General features: G+C 39.5%; 1 protein-coding gene across 1 annotated transcript in view; it reads left to right on the top strand.

Moving 5' to 3' along the window:
* The window catches only part of LOC119649739 (carbonic anhydrase 2), a 61,565-nt gene extending 48,736 nt beyond the window's left edge, over positions 1–12,829 (top strand). Inside the window, exons 2-6 of the mRNA XM_038052021.1 lie at positions 4,570–4,617; positions 4,694–4,858; positions 4,941–5,185; positions 5,250–5,477; positions 11,859–12,829. Of these exons, the coding sequence (XP_037907949.1) occupies positions 4,570–4,617; positions 4,694–4,858; positions 4,941–5,185; positions 5,250–5,477; positions 11,859–12,161 (989 nt within the window). The 3' untranslated portion in view covers positions 12,162–12,829. The remainder of the gene's footprint in view (positions 1–4,569; positions 4,618–4,693; positions 4,859–4,940; positions 5,186–5,249; positions 5,478–11,858) is intronic.
* Positions 12,830–19,319: the final 6,490 nt, after the last annotated feature.

Here is a 19,319-nt window from a genome sequence, read left to right as displayed (position 1 = left end):
TCATACAAAATACCAGTAAACTGACTTGTCATATCGTGTCAAGCCAGCGCAATATAATATAATTGCCGTTCTGCGACACCCTGTTCATGCTACTTCTTATGAGCACCGGTAATAAATGGATAACGCTTTTAGATATTCCGCAGTCAGGCACGCCTCCGTTTTTCGAGTACAATCGGAGGATGTTATCATTTTCTAATAAAAATAGAACCATTCCGTGGAAAACCCTCATGTTGCTCATGAATCCAGTGCAATCAATATTTATCGTTCGATTTGTGAAACTCGAGCCGTTTTGAATTACTTAGTGAACGTCCACTTGAATTACGGCGTATGCAAGTTCAAGAGTATGCAATTTTTTACTACCACTTTAATCGTTGTAAACTATCTCCCCATGAAACGTTCGGAATTCACAACCAATTTAGATAATTACGGTTTATGCAATATGGATTTATGCAAAATAAAAGGAACTGGAAGTGCAATTTATTCTACAGTTGATATGGTACTTCAGTTTCATATTCGTTGTCAGTTACAATTCCAAAACACACCACGCAAAACAGCATGTCATATGTGTGTAAAGCAATTAATTGCAGATACGTAATAAGTGCTGTTCGAAATGAGAAATTATAAATAAACGTATATAGGATACGTATTAGTATATAGTAAAATAAGCGATATATACTAAATTATTGAAACCAATCAGGTTTTGTAATTACTAAAGGAAAGAAAGTTATTAGATGCACATGGAAGGTACCTAAGTAAAAATATAAGTCCGCACATGGGAGGATATTACCTCAGATACTCCCATGGAGCCTGTACGTATTGTGCGAATGCATGTAATGATACTAAAACAATAATTTTTAAACAATTAACATTAAAATGGAAACTCAATGATAATAATGTAAAAAATCAAATACATTCCACACATTAGTTACTGACTGGCGATTAAGCCAATTGAAAATGTATAGAATATTTCACGCAGTCATTATCCATAGTGTAGAATAATCACGAGAGAAATCGACATCATTCTTTAGTAATCAACCAGAAAAACTAGCTGCATTGAACAGTTATTGAATATTGGTGAACGCGACAATAAATGGGTCCCATAAACATAAAAGAGGGACTGTTTTAACCGAATATAGCCATGCGGGGTATCAAATGGAAATCTCGATTACTTTTCGAAGAGGATACTATTTTTGACATTAGTTCCAAAGGGGAAGTGTGCGAGGATCCGCAAGATGTGCATTACTTCGAGGACCAGTTTCTTGGGAAAAGTATGGTGGTTCATCCGCAGGGTATCTATGTCTCAAAATACTCCGTTGCGATATCCGCCCAAATAAAGTTACTAATTGTGCCCCTTTGGCGTCGAACTACTACTCCCTAAAAGGTAAAATTTCAGAACCACATCAAATCGAATGTTGGCTACATTCCAAATATATACACTACGAGCTGGGTACAATTGGAATCATCTTACATAAAAAATCCACAAAACCTTTCAACCGTCAGTAATAGTGAGGAAATGGCGATCTCGAATTAGAAGCCATTAGCTGAAAATGGGGTGCGACCTCCGAATTCTTTCAGTCAAAACCGATTGACATAAAATTTGAGGTGGAGTTAGAGGGTGGCATAAGAAACAAGAGTTATATAGCGCGGATGTGCGCCTCCCCTCCAGAGGGGTGTGTGAGTTTTAGATCAATTTCTACTAAAAGTTACTGGTTTTGTGTTATTTGACCTTGAAAGTATTAATTTTTTGTTTGTACATTGCACTTACAAGAAATAGAAAAAACATTCTTTTTATTCTATTATTTCTACATGGAATACATTGTTTTCGTGTTATTTGCGAAAAACCGTTGAAAAAAGTTATTTTTTCGACATGTTTGAATATAAATAACTCGAAAAATACTACTTTTACGAAAAATTTTCACTAAACACCATTTTATTGATTTCTGTAGTATTTCGAGAAAAATATTTCCACTCCGGAGGGCGGTGCCACACCCCTCGCGGGGAGGCGCACATACGCGCTGTATAACTTTTATTTCTTATACTACCTTCTACCCCCATCCAAAATTTCATGTCAATCGGTCTTGACTGAAAGAATTCGGAGGTTTAAACTAGTACTAATAGTCGATTTGCGTCTTTATAATGAAAATCATTGTGAAATGTAGGAAAATAAGAAAACCCTTTCACAAATTCATAGAACCGGTTACTGTCTCCCTTTCCACTTTGTCAAAAAGTACCTATCTCGATGTCGGGCCGAACTGTCTGTGGCGCATAAAGAAAGAATTCAAGCATGTGGTCAGCTCATGTAATAATTAGCTTCATCAACTAGTCATTAAATCGATCGACTTCTTCGATGACGCACCGAAAAATCTCAGACATGGTGTATTACCAGTAGAATCCCGATAATTTGTATGTTCAACGATCTGAAGATTTGGTACGAATTATCGGGATTACCAATTATCGGGAATGCAAAATAAAGAAAATTAACTCTGGGGACCAACAAATTTGCACGAATTAGTCGAAAATACGAATGTACGAATTATCTACATACAATGTTGTTGTATCCTCTTTGGTTGGCGGGTCTTCCGTGCGAAAAACGCTAGAAATTATACCAACCAGTCCTCCAGGTTGGGGGTTAGGAAGGGCTGACAACCCTACGCGAAAAATCAGGCCTCTTCAGACGGGACCTTTTTCAACCAAATTGACCACATGTTGATTGAACGCCGCAAACTTTCAGTCTTGATGAATGTCAGGACATATAGGCGGGCCAATATAGATTCAGACCACTATCTCGTTGGCGTGGTGTTCCGGGCTCGAATAACAACATCACCTAGAATCCCTTCTGACGATCAGGTGAGAGTTACAACCTATCCACAGCGCAGCCCTTCGCACCAACGGGAAAAGGATGCCGCAATAACTGCTGTGTATCATCTATAAGATATTCTCCGCTATCTTGCTAGGTCAGATAGCCCCATACGCCCAGAACATCATTGGCCCATACCAAAGAGGCTTCACTCCAGGCAAATCCGCAACAGATCAGATTTTCTCTCTGCGGCAAGCGATGGAAAAACTGTTGGAATATGGACATCAGTTGCAGCATCTATTGATCGACTTTAAAGCCGCCTATGATAGCATAGTCAGGATAAAACTGTTTACGGTCATGAGAGAATTCAGTTTTCCGGTGAAAAAGGATCATTCTCGAGACCATTCAACATCAAGAACGGTCTAAGGCAAGGGGATGCCTTTTCATGCGTCCTCCTTAACCTGGCCTTGGAAAAAGTGATCCGTGATGCAGATGCTAATGCGAGAGGCAAATTCCTCTTTAAGTTCCCCCAACTGACGATATCAGCATCATGGGAAGGCGGACCCGGACGTACAAATTGCTTTCATCCAGATCGAGCAGGCGGCACATCAATGAAGGCAAGACGAAAAATATAGTGGCAACATCAGCATCAAAATCCAAAGAGGCAACAACATCAAATCGCGTAGGTCAAACGAGAATAATAAAGATTAAAGACTACAATTTTGAGACTGTTGATAACTTCTCCTATCTAGGGCGGAAAAGCACAACCGATAACAGCAATGACGATGAAATCCATGCACGGTTGTTGGCTGCCAACAGAGCCTATTTCAGCTTACAAAAACTGTTTCGCTCGAAACATCTCCCCATAGGGTCACAGCTCTTACTGTACAAGAAAATGATCTTGCCAGTCCTCATGTATTCCTTGGAGACTTGGGTTCTTAGGAAGAAAAATTGCGAACTCTTGGTAGCGCTCGACAGAAGAATCCTCCGAAGAATTTTTGACGCCCAACATGAGGGTGGACGATTCCGTAACCTACATAACAACAAAATTTATGAGCGATACCACGACCATTTGGTTGTGGATAAAATCCGGCTGAATAGGTTGCTGTGGAGGGGTCACTTAATTCGTATGAATGAGGATAATCCAGCCCGGAAAGTCTATAAGGGCAATATCTATGGTTGAAAAAGAAGACGCTTCTGAAATTCTTTTTGTTTCCGAAATATTCTGCTTGACTGTTCAACGCAGTAATAAACTCCCTTTTGTCACAGCAGTTATATCGTATAACATACCATATATGCAGCGATCATCAAAAGTCTCAGCTCTTCCTATTGATCGCCCCCTAGCCCTTAAAATATGTTGATCTTACAGCTATCCAATATGTAAGGATTTTTCTCTCCTCCTTTCTCAATCTAAGTTGGGAGTTTCTTTGGTAGAATTATTTGTTATTGCGATCCCAACAACACGGAAAGTGTCAGTTCATTTCGAGACTGTAACAGTTCATTAGAAAACAATGCCGCATTGCGCTCACCTGTTCTAATTTAATCTTATTCATTCTCAACTGAGTTATCTAATATCCAATATCCAGCTAACGAAACAAACCCCTAACCACTAGTTATATTTAAACATGATAGTAGCGCGAGAACTACTATACATAAGGATCACTGGACATTTTACAATGAAAACGGCTGAAAGTTCCCTATAACTTCAAGATAACTTTTTCATAAATAATTATAACGATTTTTAATTTTCTGTTTTTTTTTTATCATTCTAGATTTGAGGAGGATATCGTGTCAAGATTTCACATATGATGGGCCTCTCGGTACGTAATTTCCAAATATCATCGTAACTGCATATTACAAACTACAATCACTCACTTGCTCCTTTGCATATTCCAGGACCTATGCACTGGGGAGAACAATATAACGGCTGTGACGGAAAATACCAGAGCCCCATTAACATTGACCCCAAATTTGTTAACAAAGTTAGTTTGCCACCACTTTCATTCAGTGGTTTCAAAACATCGCCCGCTTCAGCAAAAATAACAAATAATGGCCATACCGGTAAGTAGAAGATTTTAATTTAAAGCATTCCAGAAGATACGGAGGAAGCTATTTAAACATAACATATATTTCCTCGATAAAGCTATGGTTACGATGGATTTCAAGGAAAAAGCAACCGTCACTGGAGGACCATTGGATGGCGAATACGAATTCGTCCAGTTACATTTCCATTGGGGCGATCATGACGGATATGGCAGCGAAAGTCTCATCGACCATAAAAGCTTTCCAGTTGAACTGCATATGGTTTTCTATAAAACAAAGTACGATTCCTTTACAAATGCATTGGACCACCCAAATGGAGTAACAGTTCTAGCCTCGCTATTCGAGGTAAATTTTCTAAAATCATACAATCTTTAAAGCAGAAGTTTGCTCAACAAAGTCATTTTTGAAGGTCGCTCCAGACCCAAATCCAAATTTTGAAGAGCTTACAATTCTTGTGAACGACATTGTTAAACCAGACACTGAAAGAGAATTCCTGAATCCTCCGAATCTCTTGGAATTTTTATCGCCGGACCTCATTCACTATTACACATACAACGGATCATTGACCACCCCACCGTGCAGTGAGGGTGTTACATGGATTGACTTTGCTACTCCAATCTCGATCTCATCAAATCAGGTAAGCCTTAGAACTAAGTACACAAAACTCAACCAACAGTGCAAAATGTAGAAAAAATTTGTGTGCATTACCCATCAATGTGCGTCAATTTTGAGAAAGTAAAGTCAATATTTCCTTCCATTGACGGCATGATTTTTGCAGCTACTAAAAGTGCCCAGAAATAATATTTGCTCCATTGAACACGTAAAGACTTAAAACCTATGACATGGTCGTGAATAAAAAAAGATATTCAGTTATCCTCCGCACAGTAACAGCAAACAATAAATTTCATTGAATATACCAAATTAATGAACCTATCATCCCTCATGTAGATTACCCTCATTATACCCCGCCGGCGAATTGACGCTAATAAAATGTGCTAATCTCACCTTTCCACTAATATCACGGGAGAGTTACATGCATAGGAGATTAATTAGCAAATGCAGTGAATTCTTTATGCTCGTGCCATTAAGATCCAACCAAACTTAGTCTTCCATAATGTTATACGAAGTGCTAATCGAATGAATACTTACCAAAAATAGTTGGACAATTCTGGCTTCAAATTTAGCACAAGACTTTGGACCTATTTTTAGCAATTCAAATACATGGACTCTTACCTTAGATGCAAATATTGTCTAGACATATTAAATCGGAAGAGGTAGACACACTTGTGTATGAAATGCTAAGTGGAAATTGAATAATTGCATCAAATGTTTGTGTTCAACGTCGACAACTGTTCTCTACAAAAATGTCCACAAATACTTAAAAAGATAAAAGAGGAACTTTCTAAAATACATCCGCTAACTTATTGCAGTTTTCAATATCACTATAATCTAGAACAGAAAGAAAATCATAGGAGGCTCGGGGGATCTTGCTATACCAGGATCTCAATTTCCAAGGGTCCGTTCGATGTTGTAATCTCTTAGGGTACAGCTGGAGTTGTCATTTTTGCGCCTACAAATCAGACCTTCTTAAACATTACCTCTTCTTACTGTAATTGTCTTTCCTGTTTTTCGTAAAAGACGACTAAAAGGCAAAAACATTTGACTGCTTTACTGAAAACGGGATGTGTGCACCCTCAGCGAAGTGAGAGGGTGGGGGCCGCGGAAGAATGTTCCTCTCTCTTGCCGCACCAATTGCAATGTGCTTATGTACTTTAGAAAGCCAAGTTGTAGCTGACGCAAATCCGGTTTCAGATTGTTTCTGCTATCCTCAATGTGATCTCCATTTTCCTCTAGTCCTCTAGCGTGCAGTCTTTTCCATAATATGTCAATATCCCCCACAGGTAACCTGGCACAAGAAAGAAAAAAGATTTTTTTAGTATCGAGCATTTTTCGTCAAGATCGACGATTGTACGCCTCCAGAAAAGCATCCACTGGGGAACTTCCTGTTCTAAAACCGAACTGTCCCAACAGTGACACCCCGGAAATATGTATTGTCTTGGCGAGTCCACTCCTGATGAGCTTTCCAAGCAAGATAGTTGGTATGCAGATAGCAGCACAGAATCTCATTTGCTTGTGCAAGTCTCGCCAACTTTCAGCGACAAAGAAAAATGTTCCCTTCTGGCAAGTGTGGAATACGTCAAACAGAATACTCGGCCGATGCTGGAACACCAGTTTTCGTACCTCGTCCAGGATGGCATCGGGTCCTGGCGGCTTCTTATTCTTCATATGGAAAGTTGCGTTTTCCATCTCATTCACGGACCCGATTAGAATGCACAGAAATTAATATCCATACAATGAGGTCCATCTTTTCGGCATACAGTGAACACGGTTTTTGCAGTGCCTCCAATTTTCAGGTGACCAGTTTATAACCGACTCCCCATGGATTCCTATCCACCTCACCCACAGCGAACTTCGCTTTTATTTATCTCGTTGCGGAGTCCCCTTTTAGCTGATTTATACTTAGTCATTCAGTTACTGCTAATGATACTCCCTGAAATATCCTCCAGCATGGCTCTCCCCGTTCCAAGAGTTTCGACGAATTTCTAAATGTACATAGTCGCGACATCCCAAATACAAAGGGGACATCAGACTACTGTACAGCGAAAAATAGCATCGACGACTTCAAATGCGTATGCGATATATTGATGGTTGCCTACCGAGAAGTGATTTCGACACCAAGGTCACATTTGCAATATTTCGCCCACAGCTTGAGCATTGGAGGGTCCGCCTGTTTTTGGTGTTTAAAATTATAAGCCAATCTGTCCGCCATTTCCAGGATGTGAGGTTGCAGAAAACTATTCAACAGATATACCGATAAATCTAGCTTTCGATATTTTTTCTTCAATTTCTAATGTTCCCACTTCTTCTTCTCTTCCAGCAAAATTTTTCAAAACCGCAGCTGACCAAATAAATATGCCAGCGATCAGGATTCTCAAAACCCATCCGTTGCTGTTTCCTCCATCTCCAATATTGTGGAAGGTTTTGTAGCCACTGTGGATTCACTCAACCACCAGAACAACACCTTCACCAAAGGAGCATTGACATACCTTGCGTCAAAAGCTGAACCACATTTCAAAAGCAAATCAGTTCCAAAAATGTTGATGTGGTGGAAAATAGATTGCGGTCTAAATTCAACTCACGAAGTAATTGGGAGAAGATATATGAAAATATATTTGCAATTTGAAATCCATTATTCTGAGCTGCTACCACTATGGTATACTATGTATACTGAATTCTACTACAAAGCGCAGTCAATATTGATTCTCCCAACTCTAACTAATCCTTCCATTGGCATTCGACCAGTACGCCAACACAGTTCTTAGTGTAAGATTCATTCAAATGGTATAATACCATTTAATTAACGCATAAGTCTCCAGTTATATGTTGTCACCTAGTGTTCATCAACTGTAACCAATTAATGAAATTATTGATTGTTGATTCATCGACAGTGTCAGCGAAAACAAAAAATTCCTTAACTCGGCGCTTACAGAGGATCACTAGTCTGATATCCAACAATTTTTGGCAGTGTGTCTACTTCTGAGTCCACTGACTACTCGTTGTGAAAGCAGCTAAGAAAATCAATAGGGAATCAATAGAACATTCACAGGTCAACTGGAAGAAACATTTAGCCCAAGTAATCCCCAAACCCCGGTTGTCCAGTCAATGCCAAATTGAATCATCTGCAAAAAGCCTTCAAGAGGTCAAAAGTTTCATTAAGGAAAAAGTCGACATTAAAAAAACTCCAGAGTATGCATTAATCACTTCTTTCATGTTGAAACAGTTGCCTGTAAAAGTTTTCGCCATGGAATTATGGCAATGATTCCAATATCTGGAAAGGATGCCACTCCAATAAAATCGTGTAGACCGATAAGTGTTCTTGCTCCAGAAACGATTGCCAATCCTAATAGAAAAAGAAAAGCGATACCATACTGTCCATTCCTGGTTAGGAAACAAGTTATTAAGAAAAATCAAACGCTTGACCCATGGTTATTTATACAAACTATTAATATTTTACGAAACGCAGATTGGTAGTAAAATGCAAAGATGTTCTCACTGAACAACGTAAGATCAAGGCATGGGGAACTCAATGGAGTCCATACCATCGAAAGGGTCTCCCTCGTTGATACTTTAATCACAAAGAACACTAGATGTGAAACACCATTTTATCCAAGTTGCGCTGATGCGTGAAGCAATTCCATAGCGCAGGTCACCACTGGCTGATGGCATTGTTCATTCAAATCGTTCAGTCCTCAGCAGGTCGCTGCCAGTGGTAGTGCCAGTTTCTTTCGATGTTCGTCTTGCATGAGCCAATCATTCCACTTTAGGACAAGTTGCTCGAGATCAGCTTTATTATGAGGCGCTAAAGAAACATCATCTACATAGAGCAATGGGTAAGACACTAGACATCGGATGTCCTGTGTGACAGTCTCCATAAAAAGAACAGAGAGAATTGCTGAGAGGACGCTTCTTTAATGAACACCAACAAAGACATAAAGTGGTTTTTATATATCTGCCACACTTCGAACTTTACTCTTTGGATGGCAGTAGAGCAATTTAACCTAATGTACGAGCTCATCTAACACTAGGTATTACCGCAAAGCATATCAGATGGCTTTGTGCAGCACACCGTCGAAGGCCTTCTCTAAATCAAGAAATACAATGCAGCGAGAGCGATGCTTCTCACGGTATTTCTCCCTGAGTAACCGCGCAGTGAGTATTGGATCAATAATTCCACGGCTCTTGACAAACCCGACTTGTTTCACGGTAATGTGAACGATGTCGTGAATATTGTTGTCCTGGTATGGAGTTGGTTGGGATATCGTCAGAAGTTCCGCAGTTCTTGGCAAATCTGGCCCAGTTATTTGAACGGATATCTCAAATGCGATTGTTAAGAAAGCATTCAAAAATCTTCATGGATACCAAGCTGATCGGACAGTTAGTTGAACATTCCCCTGGATTGCCTTTCTTTTTCCATATTGAAAAAGTCGTGTTTTCTTACCAGTTGCTATTCTACTCTCGTCAGTAACCCTATCGGAGACATCACTGAGCGAGAGTATTGGAACTTTCACTTCCAGAGCTCATTCACGATGTGGTCAAGGCTTTTTTCTTCTTTCACTCGATTGCTTCCTCGACATCTGTGGCGCTGACAGTTAAGTTTTGGTGGTTTAATGTTAAGTTCCTGCCGTATAAACTTAATCTCACGGTCTTGTTAAGACCGGATTGATTTCGTCACCACAGTCAGAACTCCGCAAATGCAAGCACAACGATACCAGTCTATACTGAGTGCATGGCTCAGCATTCATACGGATCCCACGACAACCTACCTAAATCTCTACCAAACCCCGGAGTACGATATCCGAGTTGCAAAGCAACTCCAATTTTGAGACGTAAAGGTTTCGTGTCCGCTTGGGCGTCACCCACAAACCCCATGAAACTCCCGCTATGAAGCTAACCGCTACAAGCAAGCTGAAACAAGCTGAAAAAACATGAACCAGGATTCTTCCTGAGACATGTAAAGTTAGAGGGCTACTCGGTTCCCATGGTACCAATATACCTCTGGTAAGGTTTCGTAACCGAGGCCACTTCACATGAATCCCCGTACAAACTCGCCTTTAATCACTCTAATTAAGCGTTGGAATATTCTCCAACTGCATCACTACCAAAGTGGGTATAGCAATTCTCGGTGCCAGAAATTCTCCTCGACCACGTGGTCTTGGTCTAACCGACAGGGGTGCTGCCCGCCATCTGCCCGTCGGGTCTGTTCGATCAGTAAGCAAAGTACCATTCTTGTCATAAACGCAACATCAATCGGAATCGTCGTGTAACGAGATATTCTCACACATGAAATAGACAAAATCGTTCATATCTGAAGCGCCGGGCTTCTGATTTCCTAATCATTTTACTTTGATCCGATATTTATGTTTTCGACTGATGGACTCCTCTATTCTTGCCGAGCTTGGAGCCTTCACAGATATATTACTGAAGTTTTCTTCAGTTAAAAGTTTTTTTCCCCCCTTTGATTTTCATCTCCCTGCTTCGTTAACCAGATGTTCTATAAACCTAAATAGCGGCAGCAAAACTGGTTCAAACCTACTATCGTTAGCATAATTTTGCCAAGTAGTAGCATGAAAGTTAATTTCTATTTTATGCGGGACTTTAACGCATGCTAGACCGTCCAAAATAAAAATGTTACCTTGGCATGATTTATGTGATCCTTTTAGTACAATAAATATCCAAATTAATTTCTGACTATACTACACTAAACCAGTGCCTCAAAATTACTTACTTAAAAGAGGAAACCACAGAAGAATTAATTGGAATTCGATCAAATTTGGACATTATATTACTCATATTTTGAACAATTTTTGAGAATTTGTTTGGACATTTTTAATCGAAAATCTATAGGTACATAGATTTTGAATTTTCCAAACTAATTTCAGACCTTTCCAAATTAATTTCAGACTTCTCCAAATCATTTTCGTAATTTTTCATTTCAAATTCAGATTTTTCTATTCAAATTCACATTTTTGCATTTCAAATTCATAATTTTTCCAACATTTTATTGTAAAGTTTTTTACCAACTTTCTACCACTGGATAAGAATGAAATTGGGATATTTTGAACAAATCTGAGCTGCCCATCAATTTCCTATATACTACAAGACGAAAGTGTTTTTAGAAAATCGATTTTTTTTTAAAAAAGATACCGGACGGCCCCCTTAAATCAGCACAAAACTTTTCCTACTTAAATTGCCCAGATGCAGATATATCTTAGCAGTGGCACTTCGTACTTAGCTAGATTTCGAAATTTCCAAACTCCTGGAGTAGGTTGCATATGATATCCAAATCAGCCAGTGAATAGTTAGGCCTAATACATTTCTGCGCATGAATGTGTGATGCCGCGACCAATAATATCCCATACAAGTTTTATTATTTAATAGATCAATTACTGTTTTACAGATCGCCAGTTTTCGTCGTATCCGAGATCACCATGGGCTCCTTTTGAAGCATAACTCTCGTCCAATACAACCCTTAAACGGCCGCACTGTTCTATTCAATACAGAGCCCAACGACATCGAAAGTGACAAAAATAAATACGACATTAACGATATCAGATATGATTTACAAGATCTTGATAAAGCAGAAAGTAAATATGAGAAACATACAAATAGTGGTAAAAACTACTCACAAACAATCCATGGCGCAAATAAACTTGTCACACTTTTGTATGTTTTAATAATTTCCCTAATTATCCGGGAGTAAACCTACAAGGATCTTAGCACATAGCAATTAAGAATAGATACTCCCTCGAAGGAAGGATCTTCGATGATTTTGGACACTAGCTTTAATAAAATTACGCTTATTACTTCTACAGTACCGAAACGGTATTGAATTTACTTTGTTTTAACTCTCGAACAAACAATCTCTAGCGTCTTTATTTAATGGTAAATTATATTTAGTTTTGACTTTATTACATTATTTACAATAAGAAACTCTAATATTTTATAATATAATGAAACTCAGAGAATTTTGCAAGAAAGTACGTGCATTTGTACGAATAGGAATTAGCAATCAATCGGTTTCGAATTATTGGAATCAAATCGCAAGTTGCACATACTTTCTTGTGATGCTCACTAGATATTCATTCGCCATTTAATAGTATAATTTGGGTAGATATTAATTCTGCATGAAGTTTATTTAAGGGTGCAGACTAATGTGAATTGTAAGTCTCTAGTATAGTAGAATATTTATAAGAATACGATCAGCTCATACAGAAGGAATATTAATAGCAATAATTAAGGTTTAAAGAATTGAGTTTGTTTTGCAAGGCTAAATTCACGGTATCCTGTTTTCTAGGTTTAGTTTATTTCACATAATATTCGAAACTTTAATAAATTACTAATAAATTACTTGCTTAATTGCTGGGAAAACGCATGTTTTGTTAAGCATGTCCTAGAATATTGGGATATATTGTAATTTATGGACTTTCTAATTGGAAGAAATAAACTAAGTATCTAATCGAAAACATCATCCAGCTAATTCAATTATCTGGTCATCAGTGTTTGGCATTGCTATGATAGTAACAATCACTAACACATTGAAAGAAACAATTTTTCCAGGACAATTATAGGTATGTTGCATTTTGATCATGTACATCTAAAATATAATGGAAGGCAATACCACATAGTGGAGATTATATATTAATTTCAACGATGATCGTATATTGTTTTCGAACTGATAATTAAGCAAGTTGAAAACGTTGTTGCCAATACTTTCATAAACTATGTGTATTTTCTTTGCGGTAGCCACTGAAAAATTGCCGCGCTAGGGGAGTAGGTTCATCCAACTGAAGAGGATCTGTCTGCCTGCTGCTCATGTATTAGGAGCAAGCTTATCTGGTAGGAAGGATGAATCGAAGCAAAGGCCCGAGAATCGTCTTCCCTGCACTGAAAAAGGAGCCAGCTGGACCCCAAACCAAAATGGAGCAGAATACACCAAGAACTGCGTGGTCAATGGGGAGCTTGGTCTTTAGTATCTGGACTCTGAATATCTTGGGCAGTTTCAAGTTCAGTTTCAAGTACGACCCTTACCCTAGTGGCTGTGCTAGCCCAGGCGCAGACGAACTAGTTGTTTCTAACTTGAGAACCACTATCGTCGAACTGAGTATAGCCATAGTATTTATCACCCAAAACCACCAAGGAAGCAGACTTCCGATGCGGTCCTGCTCAAGAGCCATTATCAAAAAGCCATACACATTCTGAACAAGATTACGAAGAATACAAGTCGGTGCGCTTCAGGTATGAAAGGTTTTGTTTGCTTCTTCTGTAAGTAAATTTGAGTGCAGAAATATTCCATTTGTACGTAGCCCGTTATGTACGTGCATTTAGCATGTCAGACTAGTCACTTTAGTGTGATATTGATGTTTAGTAGCGGTAAATTTACACGGTAAAATCAATTTTGAGCTACTATAACTTTGTTAGTAGTGGTACGATTTTGATCAAACTTGGAGATAACATGCTTCATGTTATATTCTATACTACTACAAACTTTTGTAACTCTAGGATAGACTTAAGGAGGGTTTTTACTCAATTTCCCCCAAAAATATGGTAATATACTATTATTAACTTATTTTGAGCAGATATCGATATGGAGAGTATTTTAAGGCCTGAAGACCATATAGAGGCAGCTTCATGATTTTTTTTCAGATTTTTTGGTTGGATAGTTTCTGAGAATGGGTCCGTTTAAGAAATCATCACTTTCCACCCCTCCCACTCCCCGCCTTTCCAACCAATGTCAAAACTAAGTCCGGCTTCGAAGAGCACTAATCGAAACCTTTCATTTGATACTCAACATGACTATATTCAGTGAAAAAAAATTTTACACCTCCTTTTTGCATGTATGGGGACTCCCCTAATCTCAACCTAGAAGGATATTACTCACTGCATGTCTGGGGGTTCACAGTTCCCACCTTCTCACCAAATTTCGTGTCAATTGGTATAGCCGTTCCTGAGAAAAGTACATGTGACAGACAGACAGACGGGCATACAGACATTGAACCGATTTTAATAAGGTTTTGTTTTGCAGATAAAACCTTAAAAATAGGCCGGTATTGTCGACAAACGGAATGAAAAATATTTCGCTAAATACAAAGCGATGGTGGAAAAATACAACAGCAAACGTCTGGAAAACCAGCAGATGAAGCCCACCGGCTTTAAACACAATCGATCTCAATCATCAGTGAGCAAAGGCTTGAACGCTAATCCACCTCTGCAAACAAGTCAACAGTAACAGCGGGCCGACGAGACACGAACTTCGTAACCCATCGGCAACGTGGAATCACTTACGTGTGATGGAGATGGATGGTAATTCCGCGAAAGTCAGGTGTGAACCTGTGTTGAGGCCAGGCTGTCGAAGATGATCATCGAGCATATTCTGGATGGCAAAATGGAATAGAGGGGATTCATCCCAGGTACCCGTTGGTTTCCATATCATCCGCGTTGCTAAGATTGCCGATGCCTGGCAGGGTGTAGAACTCAAGATCATTCCGTACGACGAGATTCCTAGGAGACCGGTCATTCGCATCTTGTTGCCGAAGATTCGAATCGATAAGCACAAGCTCGTCCTATCCTAGCGCCAGATGAATAGTCAATCTTTTCTGCTTGACATAAATGAAGATTTTCTGGAGACACTGGAAAAGGCGGATTATAGAGTACGGTTCGGAGCCAGGAATGCAAAGTTGAAAGTGTTTCGCTTCACGAAACCGAAGATGAACCTGCAGCACTCCAAATGCGTCTAAATTAATCTGCTGATATTGACGTCACCCTAATATTGAAGCTCTGGGTCGGAGAAGGCGGAACCATCAAAGGACTCCAACGCAAATATTACATGTCCCAACAAATAAACAGATTTTAATTTCAAAATTACTTCCGCAGCAATTGGCTGCCGACATACGTATTCGAAAATCAACGAAAGTCATTGCCAAAAAAGAAATTAGAATCTGTTTATTTGTTCGGACATGAATTCTGTCAATGCAAACACGTCGGGCGCAACACGCAATACATAATTTACGCAATATTACAATTTATTCCACGGCATAAGCTTTCCCGTGCCCGGCAGTACAGACTATTGTAAAAATGTTGCAAACACCACCGAATTTGCGAGATTCAGTAAAATTCTGGTCAAGGGCACAGGAGCCCATCCTTTCTAAATAAGTGGAAGGCTCCTGGATGGAATCTTTTGGTGAAACCTTGAAGCTGCTAGTTCAGACGCACTTCCCCGAAAGAGAAGAGGACTATGAGTTAGAGCCTTGCTTGAAGAGTAGCCAGCTCCAGCCGAATGAAATTATCAAATGATAAAACCGGCTGCGTTAAAAGCAGCTACTACGCATATAAATCTCCCGGCCTAGATCACATAGCCAGTCACTCTACCAAAACAACAAAATAGGATATACCGTGGCTTATCGAAATTTAGAGGACCTGTATTTCTTTAGGATACTTGCTCCATACTTGAAGACACGCGCGGTTGGGTTCATATCGAAAATGGGGAGGTCATAAGTCCGCCACCCAATCAACTTTGTTGACTTGGTTCTACTCCTTCAAATTAAATTGGCTCTTTGGGGCCAATGAATATTGTTATGCGCTTAGGCAGTTTCACCACAAGCTTTAAAATAGCAAAGTCTTGATTACTTAGACAACATTAAAGGTTTACTTTATTGAACATAACTTATATGCTCAAATTTTTCTCGTTTTAAAATTCTTACCTATATTCATAAAAAATGATGTATTGTGCCTCGGCCAAAGTTCAACTCCCAACAATTTTCCATACGCAAACAATATTGTATCTCTTACTGTACAAGACAATGATCTTGCCAGTCCTCATGTATTCCTCGGAAACTTGGGTTCTTAGCAAGAAAAATTGCGAACTCTTGGCCGCGTTCGAGAGAAGAATCCTCCGAAGAATTTTTGGCTCCCTACATGAGGATGGACGATTCCGTAGCCGACGAAATCTATGAGCGATACCATGACCGTCAGGTTGTGGATAAAATCCGACTCAATAGGTTACGGTGGGCGGGTCACTTAATTCCTGCCCGGAAAGTCTATAAGGCAATATCTATGATAGAAAAAGAAGACGAGGCAGACCCTGCCTAAGATGAAGCGATGGCGTAGGTCAGGACGCCAGACAACTTTTAGGGATATCGAATTGGTGGACCTCGGCGCAAAACCGGGATGTCTGGAGTTCCTTATTAAGGCGGACCGGATACCGGTTGTTGCACCGTTGATGATGATGATAGGAGGCAATGTGGTCAGCATTCCGCTCGACCGAGATTATTACCCTGATTTGACTCAGTTACTCATTCACAGCTGAGTCGACTGGTATCCGACGTCAAATCACGATACAAATTTCACTGACACCAGTGAAATTTGAACGGGGAACTTCCTTTAGAAAGGCTTGTGCTCCAACCACTCAGCTATGCGGACACCGGAGAAAATGTTAACCTTTATTATACAAAAGAATTTGAATAACTTTCGAACTAAGAACGGAAGAACGAGAGTCAATTTGTGTTTGCAATATTCGCGAGTTTAATTTTCTTACATGATTAAATACCTACCTCCTATGAGTTAGCTTTATACGGATTTAAATTTTTATAATTTATATAGATAAATTACTCCTTTGTTTGTATTCTTAAGTAATTATTTCTATTTATGATGTTTAATCCTAAACAAGCCTAATTTTTTGTACCCTAGACCGCGTCCTAGACATTCATTTAAAGACGATCATGATGAGAACCCTTCTCCAAGTCTCACCGCAACTCCCTCAAAGGTAAAACCACAAAAACTGCTCTTCGCGTGATAATTAACACGTCAATATACTCTGCTGCTCTGCTTTCCTGGATATGGAGGGAGCATTCAACAAGGTTAATACCAACGACATCAAGCAATCCTTAACCAGAATAGAATTCGAGGGTATCTTAAGCATTGGATAATATTCATACTAAGTACTTGGATAATCCAGCCCAATCTAGGATGTTGCCAGCGACCAAAGCTGTGCGCAGTGGTAGACCCCAGGATAGCACTATCCGTCCGAGGCTCTTGTTTGAAGTAATGGATGAAATTCTACGCATATTAGACAGGAACGAAATTATTGTGGTGGAGTATGCCGATGACTTGGTAGTATTGGGGTCATTGATGCTTTCCTCCGTGATAAGCGAAATCACGGAAGGAGTATTAGAAAAGGTGTACCTTTGAGTTACAAGGTGCTGACTCGTCATAAATCCAACCGAAACAGAGCTGATGCTATTTACCACCAAGATATGGATGCTGCAGTTACCTCCCAGAGCTAAGTGAACATATATTGGTTCTTTCCACTAATGTAAAGGATCCACTGTGTGATCCTGGATTGGAGATTGAACAAACTAAATCTAAGGGATAAGAAAGCTTGCACAGCCTTTTATACCTACAAAAGGACCTTTGTAAGCAAATGGGTTCTCCTGGCAAAATGGTTCTCTGGAGGTACACAACCGTTCTTCGTCCCATCCTAACGGACGGTTCTATTGTTTGGTGGCAGGGGCTGAGCATAAAGTTCAATAGAACGAAGCTTAATAGGATTCAAACGAACGCGAATGCGCTCTGCGGCCCTGCCCTCCTCCCTCTGGACCTCCAAATCAAATACGTTCTAACGTTGAACAACGAAGCCCTAGTAGTAATATTCTAGACAAAGTACCTAAGAAACGCTGGGTATTCTTATTTTTGTCAATGTCGGATTTAGGGCTCCCTCAATTCTTAACAAAAATTATTTCAGTTTCATTTGGGCAGAAATACTAGTCGGCCTTTTCCCTGGATATAATTCGCACCCATGACATGTTTGCGAGTTAATAAAAAGGAGCGGACTAACACTGGCCATTCCCTACGGGTTACGCCACATGCAAACCAAGCTTGACAAGCATCTTTGCTGTGGTTTTTCCAACCAGGGCAGAGTGAAAGACCGGCGACGTGTTGCAAGGTTATGACGCAGAGTTTTTTGCCAAAGGGTCTACGATGATGGGTTCAGTCGATGCGGGAGTTTTCTCGAATACACAAAGCGTAATCAAAGTAGTGCAGCGCAGATTGGGCTCCTCGGAGGGACCACTGATACCTACCTACTGTCCTCAAATAGGAATAATTGCAGATAATTTCCTCTGCATTAGTTAACTTCTGTGGTGCTTATAAAAATGTTGTAGAAGTTAAATAAGTAGTTTCTCCTTCTTTACAAATAATTCTTATCGACCTTCTTGTACCTATTCTTTTGATTGAAAGATTAATTAGGCTTGAACAAGAACGAATATGGAAGAGACAGTCCCTGACCATATTATTAGACGCACTGCAGATTCTATGCAAAATCTTAATTATCGGGTGTTTTTCAGCTTTAGAATTTATTAATAGACACATTTATGTAATTTGTATGTTTAATATACTTAGTTACCTAATTGTTAACAAAAATAAAACATCATCTTTTGAGAAAAAATATGTATTTATTAACTACTAAAGAAGTTTGAAATGTATGCCATAAAATATTAATATTTTGTTAAGCTACCTTTTGCCGCTATGATAGCTTCAATTCTGCGCGGCATGCTGTCAATAGAAGATTGTACTGTATCCTGCAATTGAGGATGATGGTTTCACACATGGTTTATTTTTTCCAGGAGCTGAGTTTCTGTTGTGATCACCTCTTTAGCCACTTCCCTTTTCATCAGCTTCCACACATTTTCAATTGGGTTCATATCGGGGCTATTACCCGGCCAACCCAATAGAGGAATATTCTGCTCTCGCAAATAAGTTTTCACAGATCGCACCGTGAGACAGGAAGCCACATCCTGCATGAAAATGAATGGCTCCCCATTCGGAAACCACTCTTTGAGCTGGGGAACCAACCGAGTTTGCAAGA

Source organism: Hermetia illucens, chromosome 2 (assembly GCF_905115235.1).
Source record: "Hermetia illucens chromosome 2, iHerIll2.2.curated.20191125, whole genome shotgun sequence".
Lineage (NCBI taxonomy): Eukaryota > Metazoa > Arthropoda > Insecta > Diptera > Stratiomyidae > Hermetia > Hermetia illucens.
This window is presented reverse-complemented; position numbering and strand designations above follow the sequence as displayed.